The sequence below is a fragment of the Thecamonas trahens genome (assembly GCF_000142905.1).
Source record: "Thecamonas trahens ATCC 50062 unplaced genomic scaffold supercont1.66, whole genome shotgun sequence".
Classification (NCBI taxonomy): Eukaryota; order Apusomonadida; family Apusomonadidae; genus Thecamonas; species Thecamonas trahens.
The window spans coordinates 164495-179431 of NW_013657614.1; the positions used below are offsets into that span (position 1 = coordinate 164495).

Genomic DNA, 14937 nt, shown 5'->3' on the forward strand with positions numbered 1-14937 from the left:
TCTCTCTCTCTCTCTCTCTCGTCTCTCTCTCTCTCTCTCTCTCTCTCTCTCTCTCTCTCTCGCTCCAACCACCGCAGCAAAGGCACCCCAACCCGCTCGTCCTCGACCAATTCCCATCCTCTGCCATTGTCCTTACCGTGGCGTTCAGAATATGCTTGCACATCCTTACTTTCCGGACAACGGATGAGACGCGTGTGGCGCGCCAGCTACGACCACGGGCCCTGCCGCAAGTCCCGAGCCGCGACACCAAGTCATGAATGACCACGTCCAACTCCTCCGCCACATTCACCCACACACACTCTCTCTCCTCTCCTCCTCTCTCTCTCTCTCTCTATCCACCACACCACGTCTGTAGTCACATCGTTCACACACTCGGTCTGCTACGGCTCCAGCATCAATGCGGCTCCTCGCCGGACAAAGACCTCATCATCGCCCTCGCGCCGGGTCGGGAGCTTGAGTGCAAGAACAAAGTTGGTCGACCGCCCGGTGGTCGAAAGAACGCCCGCGCGTTCACGGGTCTTGTACATCGGCACCACCGCGTGGAGCATGGCGCTTCCAGCCTCGCTCCGGAGCTTGGGCTCGAGCCAGAGCGGCGGCATGGCCTGCACAAGCATGCCGGGTGTTGCCTCGCAGAGCGCGCCCTCGGCCCACCCTGCGCCTTCGAGATACAGGCCATGGACCACCACGCCGCCGCTGTCGGCGCTCCGCCGCCCGCCGGCCTCGAGCACATGCGTTACAAACACGAGGTCGTCGATCGGGACATGCACTGCACGGGCGTGCTCCTGGAGCACCCCGGTGAGGAAGCCTTGCGGGAAGAAAAACGCCGAGAGCCAGAACGAGTTGGGCACACCACCCACCAGCCACTCGCGCATAAACTGGACCCGCTCCACTAAGTTGTCCATCCACGGCACGAGCGCTTTGAGCGACGGATACGCCACAGCCGCCCACACGTTCGGCACCCGCGCGTACAGCAGGTCTTCGAACATCGCCTCCATTTCCGACGTCATTACCACCTCGCCGCGGATTCCACGCGCCAGCGAACCGAGACTCGTTGTCACAACCTCGAGCAGCTTGTTGAACCGCGCCATCTCCTGCGCGAGTACAACACCCAGCGAGCCCACAGCCTCGCCACGCGAGCTGCCCAGGCTCCCGTTGCCCGCCTCGGCCTCGTCGAGCTTGGCAGGCACACGCCCGAGCAGCTCCTCGATGAGCACCGCCACCGTCTCGCCGGCGCTTCCGTGCAGCCCACTGCCAACTCGCCCGCCTCTGCCGCTCGCAGCCTGTGTTGCAATAAGCCCCTGGATGAGCGCCCGCGACTCGGCCTGCTGCGCTGCAAGCTGAGCGTTCGGGTGAAGCCCAAACACGCCCGGCTCGTCGTGAGCCGGCACCCGCGCCAGCACAGCCTTCCGCAGATTCTCTAGCGACTTGAGTTCGCTCGCGCTCGGCACCCCGTAGTCATTTGCGCCTTGCGAGAGGAACCGCACTCCCGATTCGCTTGCACTCTCCGCCAGCCCCGGATGCACAAACACGCTCAGCACGCTCCGCAGCGTCCGGTTGTCCCACTCGTCCGTGATCCGTCCGCCGTAGTGGATCTCGCCGACCATAAACAGGAGTGCGTCAAACGGCACGCTCACAGCACGCCTGACTCCGCCCTCAGAGCCGCTGCCGCTCGCGCCAACCTCCGCCGTCAGCGCCTCACGCAGCATCGCCAGTGACACGTTAAGGTCCGCATCTGTCCACCCATAAGGCACGTTCCATCCCAGCGCCCCAAACCGCCGCCGCTCCTGCACCACTCCGTGGAAAAACGCCAGCCCGTACACCAGCCGCCGCCACACAAGCTCCACCGCAGACTCGCTCGGCGACGCCGCCTCGTCCAGCACAAACTGACGCTCCGTCAAGTTGGTAAACGTCCGCAGCAAGTTGGCCCGAAGCCCCGCAGGCGGCTCGTTGGTCAGCTTCAGCCCGCGCCGCAGAAGCTGCGCCGGAAACGCCTCGCACGGCTTCGACGTCAGCCACAGCCGGAATTCGGGATGCACGCCCATGGACGATCCCAGCTGTGCCACAAGCCGGTCGAGCTTCGGGAGCCATGATAGCGCAAGGTGGCAGTTCTGAAGGTACACCCAGAGCCCGTGCTTGGCAGCCTCCACAATGTGCGCTTCCGCTCGTTCGCCCTGCCCTTGCCCTAGCGACAGCATCCGCAGCTTGCTGCCAAACCCGGCCGCAGCCGCGTGCTCCAACACAAGTTGCGTCGGGTCAGATCCCGATGAGAGCACCAGAATGATCGGCGTCGTCGCGCTCGAGTCGCGGTGCACCTCCGCCAGCGACGCAGGCACTCGCTCCACAAACGCCGCACCAAGAACGCTCGACACCACAACCTCTGCGCACGCCACAAACCGGTCCTCGCGCGCAGCCTTCACCACAAGCAGCTTGACAAACGCGCCGGCCTTGCTCGGCTCCAACTCGCTCTTCCACGGCAGCGCCTCGGCTTCCGGCTCGTCGCTCGAGCCCCACACCTCCCACTGTGCCCGCGCCTCCACCGCCATCGACTCCGCAAGGCCGGTGTGCCCGCGCTGCGCCAGCACACTGTCCAGTGCGCACACTTCTGCCCAGCCGCTCGCAGACACCCAGAGCGGCCGAGCCTGCCCGCTTCCGTCGCCGTCATCAAGCGCGCTTGACGAGCCCACCACGCCTGGTGCCACAAAGACAGCCCACAGCTCGTCCCACACGGCCCCGGTCTCGCGGAGGAGTGCAACCGCAATCATGAGCGAGAACAGCGGTGTGTCCTTCTTAAACAGCCCGCGCGCAACCGCAGAGTACACCGATCGCAGCAGAGCATCCTGCAGCACGCTCAGGTGCTGCCCTAGCTCGGCATCGCTTGCCTCGTCGGCTAGCGCAGGCACAGATGCAAGCGTCCGCGCAAAGAGGCCAGAGAAAAACGCCAGAGAGAACTGGTACATCGAATCGAGGCTCCCCAGGTCCACAAGCACAAAGTAGAGCAGCATGCCCACCCGCGCCACAGGCAGGTACTCGTTCCGTGCCGCCGCAATGTTGGCCCGCGTCGCCTCGGCCTCTCGCACCCGCTTCTTGATCACCTCGGCTGTCGCCCGCGACTCGTCGAGCGCGTCAATGAGCGTGTCGTCGTCCAGAATGGTAGATGAAGCCGCCGCAACCATCCGCAAAATCGTCTCCTCAGACTCGGCGAGCGCGTTCTTGTCGTGCGCAAGCGAGACGGTCAGCTCGTCATTCACGCGCTCCAGCTCGTTCCGCTCCAGTCGGATCACATCACCCAGCAGCTGGTCCGTCAAGTTCGACCGCGTCACGCAAAAGTTGACCACATTCACAGTGTTGAACACCTGTGGCAGGTAGCTCGGGTTGGCAGACCGCGTCGCAAGGTACAGCTTAAAGTCGCTGTGATAAAACACCTCGGCGTCGCCCACCCGCACGCACACCTGGTTGTTGACCTTGATCAGGCTCTTACTCAGCAGCGGGAGGAGCACAGGCGGAAGTTCATCGCCCACGCCCTCAATAAGCACAGGCGCGCCTACAGGTATCGCAGACTGCAGCAGCCGGAGCAGCTTGCCATCGTCCACCTTGGTCACCACAAGCCCGGCCCCGGCCTCCATTGCCCGCACCCAAGCCGCAGCCTGGCCCTGCGGGTCGATGAACAGCGGCCACGCCACAGCCTCCCGCGCAAGCACCGCGTTCTGCACAGAAAACTCGTCGCCAGGCAGCCCGTCAAGCACCCACGACCGCACCTCCACAGGCTCGGCAAGCAAGTTGCCCAGCGAGAGCGAAGCCGCCGGCGAGAGCGGGAGCCCCGCTTCGCCCGCCGCAGCCATCCATCCAGCAAACAGCTGGCTTCGGTACTCGGGCGTAAACACGCCCAGGTACGTCACCCAGCCCGCAGCCATGAGCATGTCGTACGCCACCACAGAGCTTGATGCCGTCAACTCCGCTAGCGTCGCACGCCACCGCGCGGCCTCGCCGCCAAGTCCCTTCACCAGCTTGGCCGCGCGCTCCAGACGAGCCTGCGTCTCGGCAATTCGCGACGCCACAAACTCCTGTCGCCCGCACGCTGCCTCATACTTGGCCTGCAGCGCGTCCACAGACGCTTGCACGCTCTCCAGCTCGGCCCGCTTCTCCGTCAGCGCAACCATCGTCTCCTCAAACTGGGCCTCGGCTTCCGCCAGCGCAATCCGCTTCGGCTCCACCTTCTTGAACACCCGCGCGTAGTTCTCGATCGCAATGACCCACTGGCACAGCGACTTGGCCGCAATCGACGTGTGGCCCACGGTCTCAGGGTTAAAGTCCGGGTTCCGCAGCATCTTGCCCAGCTTCCGCAGCACCTCCTCCGGAATGTGGTCCTTGTCAAACCGCTCCAGCGTCGAGATAAAGTCCTTGTTCATCATCTTCTTCGCCTCGGCCCATCCGGGCTTGATCCCCTGCAGGAGGCACACCGCGTCCATCACAGTTGTCACAAGCTCCGGCGGCCGGATGTACTGCTTAACCTCGGAGAGGTCGTCACGGTTAAGCGCCCCAAGCGCAAGCAACGCGTCGTCATAGATCGGCATCACCTCCTCAAGGTCCGACGCCGCAGAGTCACGGAGCACTTGCATCTCCTTGGTCGTCGCCTCCACCGCTGCTTCTTCCGCCTCTACGTGCGCCTTGACCTCGTCAGCCTTGCCCTGGTCGGCTGCAACCTGCTCCAGAATCGCCGCTGCCTCGGCAGCAGCCTTCTCCAGATCCGGCTGCATGCCTTTGAGCTCCTCCTCCATTTCGCGCACAAGGCCGTCAAACACCTCCAGCTGCTCCACGCCAGACTCAAAGTGCTCGCGCCGCGTGCTCAGCGCCGCGTGCCGCTTGCCCACAAGCACTTCGTACTGCTCCAGCATCCGCAAGAACGATGCCGGTGTGATGTACGCCGCACGCCGCACGCTCGCCCGGAACGACGCCGTGCTCTCCGCAACGCTCAGGTACATGCTCACAGCAACCTGAGCCACACTCTCGAGTGCCGCGGCGTCGCCCACCACCCGGACTACGGCCTCGGAGCTCGACAGCCGCGCCCGTGCTACAGCAAGCAGCGCCTCCCGCGGCCACGTCTCGAACCAGTCAATGGTGCAGCAGTCGACGAGCGCAGGGAACTGGCGGATCCGTGCACGGAAGCCAGATCCCACAGGCGACATCACAAGCACAATGTGCAAGTGCTCCCGCGCCATGTCTGCTGCATACGCGAGCACCTCGTGCCGCGAGCCGTCCACGCCAGCCTCTTTGGCAGCATCGCGCAGGCTCGACACCAGCATTGCCTCCTCGTCGTCAGAGTACAGCTGCGGCACCTCGCCAGAGTTGAGCAAGTTGGACACGTCGTCGTAGAACGCCTCATCCACCATCTGTGCGTCGGAGAGGAGAAACACCACATGCTTCCCAGCCGCGGCCCGGCCAAGCACTCCCTTGACGTCCTCGCGGAACTCGGCTGGCCCATAGCCCTTCGACAGCTCCACGCTTGCCACCTCGTAGCCAGCAACGTGCGCTGCCACCCGCGCAAGCGACCGCCGCCCGCACCCGTCGGGCCCCAGCAGAAGCGCAGACCCGCGCGGCTGCCTCAAAATCCGCAGAATCCGCGCAAGGTGCTTCACCGCATCCCGGAAGAACACAAGCTCCAACGGCGACTCGGACGCGTGCTCTACGTTGTACTCGGCCACAAACTGGCTCGCCGCGGCAGCAGCATTGTCCAGCCCGCTGTCCTCCAACTCCAGCGGCGCGTAAAAGCCCGGGTTCTTGGCCCGCAAGTGCGTTGCGTACAGCACGTTGCTCAGCACCCGCCGCGGCCACGAGACACCGAGCTTTGCAGACGCCACAGACCCCAGCGTCGTCTCAAACCACGTTCGGTCGCCGCTCGACACCAGCCGGTCCTCAAACACGCGACACGCTTCGTGCGCCCACAGCTGGAGCACACTCTCAGGTGCAGGCATCTCGCCCAGCGACCGCAGCTGGAGCATGCCCTGCACAACCTGCGAGACATGCCGCAGGTTGAACGTGTAGTGCGACTTGGACGGGCTCGGCAGCAGCTCCTCTCGGATCGCCACAAACAGATCGATGGTGGCGACCATCAGCGGCTCCGCCAGCGCCACAACTTCCTCGCTGAACGACCTCAGGAAACCACGCAGAATCGGCTCAAACATCTCCAGCATGTCCTCTCTTCCGGGCTCCGCCATGTGCAGCTGCGCGAACAGCCGCAGCAATCGCGGCGAGACCTCCGACGCTCCACCGCCCGGCGGCGCCATCGCGCCCACAAACTCGGTCGCCACAAGCTTGACCCACTGCAGCCGCTGTCGGTCAAACATGCCGCCAAATCCTACAAGCTGCCGAAGCAGCTCCAGCGGTGGCGCTGCTCCCCACACCTCGCGCTTCGGCATGTTGAGATTGTCAATAAAGACCAACTGCTCGCCACCCTTGGGCGGTCCGAGCGCCGTCGCAGAATGCCTCACAAGTTTTGCCTCCAGTCCGTCCTGCAGCGTCGCCACGCGCGTCGCGCCTGAGAACGCCACGCTCGCCACGCTCTTTCCACCGAGCCCGCCAGATGCCAGCAGTCGGCCCACCGTAGCAGACTTGCCCACGCCGGACTTGCCGGTCACCATCACAGACCGCTGCCCGCGGAGATAGAGCTGCATCACGGCACCGTACTGCACTGCAGCACGCGTCGGCACAAAAGTGTCGTAGAACGCCACTCGCGGGTCGTACACAAACCGCGACGCGTCCAGCACCTTGTTCCATGTCCCCAGCCGCGCCCCGCTGCCGAGGCCAAGCGGCGCGAGCTCCTGCACATACACGTCAAAGACAGAGTCAGACTCGGCATGGCTAAGGTACGACGCCAGCGACGGAACAAGTGCCGCAAACTCGGCGCTCGACGCCACAAACGCCGAAAACTTGGCCCTCGAGCCCGCGTCGAGCCACCCGCCCACAGACCACACCACAGCAAACAGCACGTACATGCTCACGGCGTCGCGGTCTGCCCGCGACACGCCACCCAAGCTTCCGCTCTCGCTGGTGGCCTCGTTGTCGACCTCGCCCTCGCCCGCGGGCTCATCGTCCTCGCCCGCCCCAAACACCTTGGTCGGCACGCCTTCGCGAAGCAGCTGTGTCAGCAGCGTCAGGCACGACGCCACCATCCCGGTCTCTGGCGCAGGATGCCCTCCGCTCACCACGTCGTCGCGGCGCACAAACGCGAGGGCGGCAGGCAGAATAGAGTCGCGCAGCACGCTCGCCACCCGCCTTGCCTCGGCTGCAGAGAGCAGGCCGCTCCGAACCGTGGCACGCTCCCACGGCGCAAGCTGGACATGCCATGAGAGGTGCACGCTCTCCATAAACACCATTCCACACCGCGAGACCGTCGCCGGCGACGCCACCGCAAGGTCCGGCACCTCAAACAGCATCCGCAGTGTCTCCGGCAGCTTAATCCGCTCACCAGATGCCAGACAGAGCATCTTGTTGTCGTCGAGAACCGTGTTCATGTCCTCGATCCACAGCGAGTCGACCGGACCGTCAAAGACCAGCCACTTTTCCGCCCGCGCCGCAGACACACCCGAGTCGGACGGAATCGGGACAGAGCTCGCAAACGGGCCGCCAAACGTGCATCCACCAACCTCCGGTCGGCCCTCGATAGGAAAGTACGGCACCGTCCGCGAGACTTCGATCGCCGAGTTGGACATCGTGCCCCGCAACTCGAGCGCAAGCACCTCGCGCACGACAGACGCAACCACGCCGTCGCTCCACACATTGGTGGTGGCATCAAAGTTGCCGTACAGCTCACACGCCTTGGGATTGAGCCGCACACCAAAAACTCCAGCCTCGTCGCCGACCCCACCGCCGTCGCCGATCCCGCGGCTCCGCCCACCGATCCCGTGCGGCGAGCCGTAGATCGAGGCGCTCGAGCGGCCCGCAACCGCCACCCGCGACCGCGCATGCGCAAGCGCCTCGTAGCACGTCGTCTTGCCGGTCCCGGTCCCGCCCACAAGCATCACTCCATGTCGCACAAGCAGTGTCTCATGGAGCTGCATGACCTTCGAAACAAACGCAGGCTCGGCCTCGAGATCATCCGCCTCGAGTGCAGCTACAACCGCAGACTGCAGTTGCGATTCAGCTCGCTCTGGTGCGTCAGCGTCTGGGAACAGGTCCGAAATGATGGCCAGGAAGAGCGGAATGTCCTGCGAGAGAAACTTGGGCAGGTTCGCATCGCGAAGCGCGGAAATGAGCACAACCTCCTCCGACTCGCCCGCGCCCGCCCGCCGCTTCAGTGCGCCGGCCATGACCAGTACAGACTTGAGCGCACGCAGGCCAAAGTCATAGTGGTCTTGCTGCGAGAGCTGCTCAGACGCCAGCTTGTACATCGTCACAATCTTGGACGCAAGCCGCGTAGCGCCCGAAAAGCCCTCCGAATACAGGATGATCTCGGCAATGAGTGCGTAGTCCGGAATCATCATCGCCACAGGCCGCAGCAGTGCCATGAGGTTGTCTGGCAGCTCGGTCCGCCCCGCATAGCCCGGATTCATCGTCACAAAGCACCCGTACGACGGCACGAGCGGAATGAGCGAGCCCTCAAACTCAAACTCGGCCGCCCTGCCCATGAGCGCCTGCTGGATGGTGAGCACCTGCTGCGCAATCACCGAGAGCACCTCGATGTCGATCCGGTTAAACTCGTCAAAGCACGCCCACGCCCCGGTCTGCGCCAGGCCCGAGAAGAACCGGCCCATGATGACCACGTCCAGCCCGTCTGAGCAGTTGAACACCACGCAGAGCTGGCCCAGCGCCTTGGCCAAATCCTTGGTCGTCTCAGTCTTGCCCGTCCCTGCCGGGCCCAGCGGCGCTCCGCCCATCGACAGCGCCAACGCAGACGTCAGAGTCAGGTAGCATCGCTCCGTCAGCGGCGTGATCACCAGTCGTGCCGTGTTGCCGAGGTACTCGTACTGGTAGTCAAACACAGCAGACGTTTGTCGGATGACAATCATCCCGTCGTCTTCCCAGTAGTACCGCAGCTGTTTCTGCCAGCCAAAGTCGTCGATCGACGCCGTGTGCGACGCCGCCAGCGCGCCCACCACATCACGCGCGTGCACGTCAGCCACAATCAGCGCCGCAAGCGCCGCCCGGTCCAGCGCAGACAACTCAGAGCTCCTTGCCAGCGCCACCAGCGACTCAAGCTGGAGGTTGAACGAGTCCTGGAAGTAGTGGAGCGCGCCGGTCTGTGGGTTCGTTGGGTGCGACTCGCGCCGAATGGCCGACTCAACGCCGGCAGTCCAGTTGATGGCCTCGGTGGCGAGGAGGACCTGCGCAGGATACTCGGAGAGGAGGTCGGCAATCGAGCCGCGCGCCGCAAACGCCCGCATGGCAGACTCGGTCAGCGACGCAAGCGTCTCGTGCATCATGTCCTCTACCTTGACCAGCCACACCTCGACGTTGCCTGCCGCAGACACAGGCTCCACAAACTCAACCTCCTCGCCCTCAGCCGACGACATGGCAAAGACCGAGAGCCGCTCCGCGCCCAGCCGCTCGGCTCCTGAACCCCCGACAAACCGGAGGCTCACCAGGTTCGAGAAGCACTTCTTGAGGTGCGGCAGCACAGCCCGCGGCTCGCGAATATGCGCCAGAATCGAGAGCAACTCGTCGTTGGAGAGAAAGTAGAAGCGCGGAAAAGCAGACCGCTTGGTCTCCAGATACTCTTGCAGCGACTTGCGCACTTTCTCGCAATAAGCGTTCGCATGGGCAAACATCTGCTGCGCGTTGGCGCCGTCGGCAAGAACCGACATCACAGATGGGTTTGCCTCCACACCCTGCATAAACTTGACCCACAGCTCGTGGACAGACTGGAAGGTCTTGGTCTCGGCAGGCAGCTGCGCTTGGATGTCTTTTTGCACAAAGATGACCTCCAGGTACATCCAGTTGCGCTGCAACGCCAGCCACTCATCAAGGAGCGCCGCAAGCGCGTTGAGCTTGCCCACCCACTCGTCAACCGCACCCTTGATGCCGTACACAAACCGGGAGCCGAGAATGGTTGTGAGCACCAGCTGGTGCTCCTCGAGCTGCGCCACAAGATCGCGGACCGAGCCCAGAATGTAGACCCGGCGGACGAGCTTGCCCTTCTTCTTGTACGGGAGCACAGAAAACTTTGCGCCCTTCCATGCGTCCTGGATCGAGGTGAGCGTGAGCTCGAGGTGATACTCGCCCGACGCCGCCGCAGAGAGCTCCGCCACAAGTTCACGGATCGAGACCACGTTGGCTTCAAAGAGGTCCGCGAGCGAGAACCGAAGCGCATCTGAAAACGGCACCGCGAGCGCCGCAAAGATCTTGCGCCAGTGCCGCGGCTTGAGCGCCGGGTTGCCAAGGTCAAGAATGAGCGGGAGATGGAGCTTGAACTCTTCCACAGACGACTTCCACAGCGCCACCACCGGGTCGTCCGGCAGCTTGTGCGCCATCTTGAACGCCTTGGCGTACGACGTCTGCACCGCAGCCTTCACCTCGTTGGTGTCGACCGTCCGGAACACTGCCGATCGCCAGCTCGCCACGTTGTCATTCCACGCATGGAGCTCGGACCAAATCGTCCGCCGCATGGTGTACACGTCCATGGCGTCCGTGAGCGAGTCATACGCGTGCGGCGACTCGACCTCAAACAGCGACTGCCAGCCGGAGAACGTCTCGGCCTTGGACTTGGCCGCGTTGAGCGATGCCTCCACATCGTTGAGCTCTTCGATGACAGCCACAGGCTGCGCCTCGGGATCGACGTAGTCGCCGGTGTAGAGGTCCGAGAGAATCGAGACCACATGGTGCTCGAGCGACGCAATGTGCTTGTTGAGCGAGACGTTCATCTCGGCAAGCCGAGACTCGGCATACCGCTCTGCGTCGTCGACGACCTCGTCGAAAGAGTCGCGGACCGCATCAAGCTCCTCAATGAGGATCCGGTTCGGGATATCGATCTCCACATTATGGCTCCGCATCAGCTCATAGAGCGCATCGACATTGGCTGCCGCGCCGTCAAACGCCGCCCGCGACGCCTGCGTCGTCCGCACAAAGTCGACAAACTCGGCAAACGCCCGCAGCTGGTCGGGCTTCCGCAACAGCTTTGAACGCGTGTTGAGCATGTTGTTGAGCGTTGCTTCGCACGCCTCGTGCGCTGCTGCTGCCAGGTGTTCCTTCATCTCCGCCAGAATGCATGATGGGACCGGAACAAGCCCAAGCTTGAGCTGGGTCGAGTCGACCCGAAACATGCCGACCACCGACGACTTGCGCATTCGCGAGACAGCGAGAACCCACGACGAGACCATGGCGAGGTCCTCGCGCAGCTTGGCTGCCGACGGCTTGGACGCCGCGTACGCCTCCATCGACCACTGCTGCCCGTACGTATGAATGTCGAGGAGCGGGGTGAGGACTCGCGCGTCAAAGTACGCCGCCGAATAGTCAGCCTCCACTGTGGCATGGATGGCTTCAAGCAGGCCGTTGATACGCGCGTTGGCTGCCGGCGAGAGCAGGTGTCGGATAGAGTGCAGGTCGCGGAGAGCATCCTGCCCGCGCCGCGCACCGCCGGTGGTGAACCGCGCCACCGCCGCCGCCGCTGGGTCCGCCAGCGAGTAGCCCGATGCCGCCGACACGCCCTCGAGGTGCGCCAGCGTCGACGGCTCAAGGTACTGACGCATAGAGCGCATGGTGATGATGCGGAGGAACGAGGCCGCAACCGCCGTCATCGAGTCGTACGCAGAGTCGACCATGTTGAGCAAGTGCGGGAGGCCGGGCTCAAATCTCATGGCCTTGTTGGCAAAGACCACGTCGAGCGAGAACACGCCCTCGTCCGAGCCACGGGTCATGACGCTCAGCAGCGCCTCGAGCGAGGCCTGGACGTTGTGAACAAGCGCCTCCACCGCAAGGTAGTCGACAAGCCGGATAAACCGCCCGAGCGACTGTGCCTCGTCGGCCGCCTGCGCAATGGCCCCCAGCTTGGCGAGGTACTCCTCCTTCTCCTCCACCATCGACTTGAGCTTGGACGACGCCGACGACGCCACAAGCGAAAAGGCCTTCTTGGCAGCCGTCTTTTGCGCCTCAATCGGCGCGTCCGACCACTGCGTCCGCCGCAGCACGGCCTCGCAGAGCACAAGCACGTGCTGCTCCAGCTTGAGCGCAATGTCGGTTATCATGTCCTTGGCTGTCTCCCGCGCCGTCGCCTGTGCCTCGGCAAACGTGCTCGCTGTGTGAGTCGTGTTGGCTTCGACCTCCAGCAGCGGCGCTCGCCAGATCTCCGTTGCCAGAAACTGGACCTCGCGGAGCGTGCCCTGGAACGACGGATTCGCCGCAAAGAGCTTGGCCCGAATCACATCGCGCGTCTCGCAAAAGAGTTTGAACCGCACGTTGGCCTTCCACGACGCAAGGAGCTTGTGGCGGATAAAGTTGGCAAAGAACGGGATCTTGCGGACAACGTTGAACATCGAGGCAGCCCGGACCCACCCGGCAAGCGGCGTAAACTCAGTCGCCTCGCCGGGCACCACATGCACCACGCCCATCTGCGACATAGTGTAGTGCTCGCGGTCAAGCCGCGCCGCATCGACCACTCGCAAGTTGTACGGCCGGTACTCGAGTGATGCTGGCGGTGACACGAGGTGCACAAACTTGACCGGGTCGCCCGGCCACGAGTGTGAGAAGAACTCGACCACATGCTCGGCCGTCTTGCACAGCTTGACAGCGTCAGCCGCCGAGAGATGCGACGCCCGAGACGATGCACCGCCCACAGATGCTGCCGGCGAGTACGCTGCCGACGACGATGACGCCGACGACGCCGAGCCGGCCGGAGACGACGCCCGAGGCGAGCACGGTCCCGACCCTGACTCCGGCTTTGACTCCGCCCATCCCGCGTCCTGCGGCAGCGCAGTTGTCTTGACATTGAACAGCTCCTCTAGCACAGGCAGCGTGTTGGCGTTGCGCCCGACAGTGTCCAGCGGTCCGGCCATAATCCGCGCCTTGGAGGAGAGCGACGCCGGCGAGTCTGGGTACACTGCCAGCGCTGTGTCGATCTTGCGGGCAGATACCGGGGTGATGGCCACAGACCGCAGCGCTGCCACAGAGTCTGGAACAAGCGCCGCCGCCGGCTTGGTGGCCGGCCGCATCGACCGCAGCAGTGTGTCGAGTGGTGTCGCCTCGCTCTCTCCCTCGTCGTCTCCGTCCGCCTCCGGTGTAAGTGAGGCCGAGATTTGAATGCCCAGTGGTGCATCGGCGGTCTCCAGCGATGCCGTCGGTGGGCGAAAGTCTGGCGGCGCATATGGCGACGCCGCAGCCGCGTCAAGCAGCTGCGCCCACGACTGCGCAATTCGCGTCCGCCGCGTGTCGCGCGACGCAGACAGCGGCCGCATTCGCGGCGCCACCGAGCTCGTGCCGGACGCGCCCAGCGGCGGGAGCAGTGATGCCTCCGTTGAGCCTTGCGTCGGCTTGGTCGGCGAGTGCAGCCGCGTCACCGTCGACTCGAGCTCGAGCTGGGCTTGGACCTCGGTCGGTGGCGGCGCGTTGACTCGGACAAAGTGCGGCGAGACCGACGAGGTCACCGCCGTCGCAGGCGCCATCTGTGACACATCGTACGGGTAGACTTGTGAGATGTCGAACCGGAAGAGCGTGGGGTTCGGCTTGGACGGCGGCGTGGGCCCGACGCTCGCGCCACCTCTGCCCGCTCTCGCCACCATCGCCGACGAGCTTGCTGTCGTCACCCGCAGCTTGTGTGCAGCACGGGCAGCGCGAGTCGATGCACTCGAGCTCCGCGTCGCAGCCGTCGTCGGTCGCGACCGGAGTGGCGCCAGCGAGGGACGGTCGAGAACACGCAGCTCGCGCGGGAAGAGCTGGCGGAGCTCGTCGAGCACACCTCCCGCAGGCGAGTTCCAAGGAGCATGCGCCAGTGCCTTGTGGGCTCTGCGAAGATAATGAACGAGTTGCAACGAGGGAGCAGAGACCAGCTCATGACGAGGAAAGGCTTCAAGCGCTTGTGTCAGCGAGGCCCATACATTGTCCGACTCTGCGTCCAGTGCCACCACCAACAGCTCGATCAACCGGTGCTCCAGCGCCGCCTGTGGGTCGTCTACCCCGAGGCACGGCTCCCAGATGCGCTCCATATCTCGTAGTGTTGAGGATGGGAGGTTATAGAGGGGGGGGGGAGGGGGGGAGGGGGGGGGGGGGGGGTAGTGGGGTGTGGGAGGGGGGGAGTGGAGTGACGGGAAGCAGACGGGGTGGGGTGGCGGCCGGCGGCGGCGGTTCATGCGGCCAACGGCGTTTGTGGCGCGGGCGGAGGCAGAGGCAGAGGCAGAGGCAGAGGCAGAGGCAGAGGGTTGGGGGGGGGGGCGATCTGGGGTTGATTGGGTAGAAAAGACCTAAGGAGAGGGGGGGGAGGGGGGGGAAGGGGGTTCGGTCAGGACAGGCTCGACATGAACATCTTTGTCCGCTCAAACACCCTCTTCCGCCTTTGGCCCGTCTTTGAGCAGCGACCAAAGGGGGCGAGTGTGGAGCAGCTACGCGGCTGATCGATCCGCGAATGCATACACCGCCGCCCGTGCCGAGGTATGCGAGGAAGAGGGGGGAGGGGGGGGGGGGGGGGTTATTATGTGGCAGTAGCAATATCCTCATAGTAGCACTCGATTATACTCGATCAGCTTGTTTTCCCCTTTGATCATCGCTTCCGCGCCGTCTGCCTCATCGTAGGCAGACCGTCCAGACAGCTGGCAAGAAACAGGCGGGAAGACAAGCGAGGCGGCCACCAGCCGACCACCACCACCCCACACCACCACCACCACCACCACCACCACTCTACACAGAAGCAATGGCTCAGCAGAACAAGGGCGTGGACCTGCGGTCGCTTCCGCTGGACAAGCTCCAGATGGTGGGCAAGTCCCTTGAACAGGTATGAAACAGAAAGTGGAGGCTGCAAGG

At 64.2% G+C, this 14937-nt stretch overlaps 2 protein-coding genes across 2 annotated transcripts in view; one reads left to right on the forward strand and one right to left on the reverse strand.

Moving 5' to 3' along the window:
* Positions 1-380: 380 nt before the first annotated feature.
* AMSG_10951 (dynein heavy chain) lies at positions 381-14126 on the reverse strand (the record flags this gene model as incomplete). The annotated part of the gene is made up of 2 exons (XM_013897674.1): positions 381-4619; positions 4659-14126. 2 exons carry the CDS (start codon positions 14124-14126, stop codon positions 381-383), a joined length of 13707 nt encoding a protein of 4568 aa, XP_013753128.1.
* A 691-nt stretch (positions 14127-14817) lies between these two features.
* Positions 14818-14937, forward strand: part of AMSG_10952 (prefoldin, alpha subunit) — a 1155-nt gene continuing 1035 nt past the window's right edge. Inside the window, exon 1 of the mRNA XM_013897675.1 lies at positions 14818-14908. Within this exon, the coding sequence (XP_013753129.1) occupies positions 14828-14908 (81 nt within the window). The 5' untranslated portion in view covers positions 14818-14827. The remainder of the gene's footprint in view (positions 14909-14937) is intronic.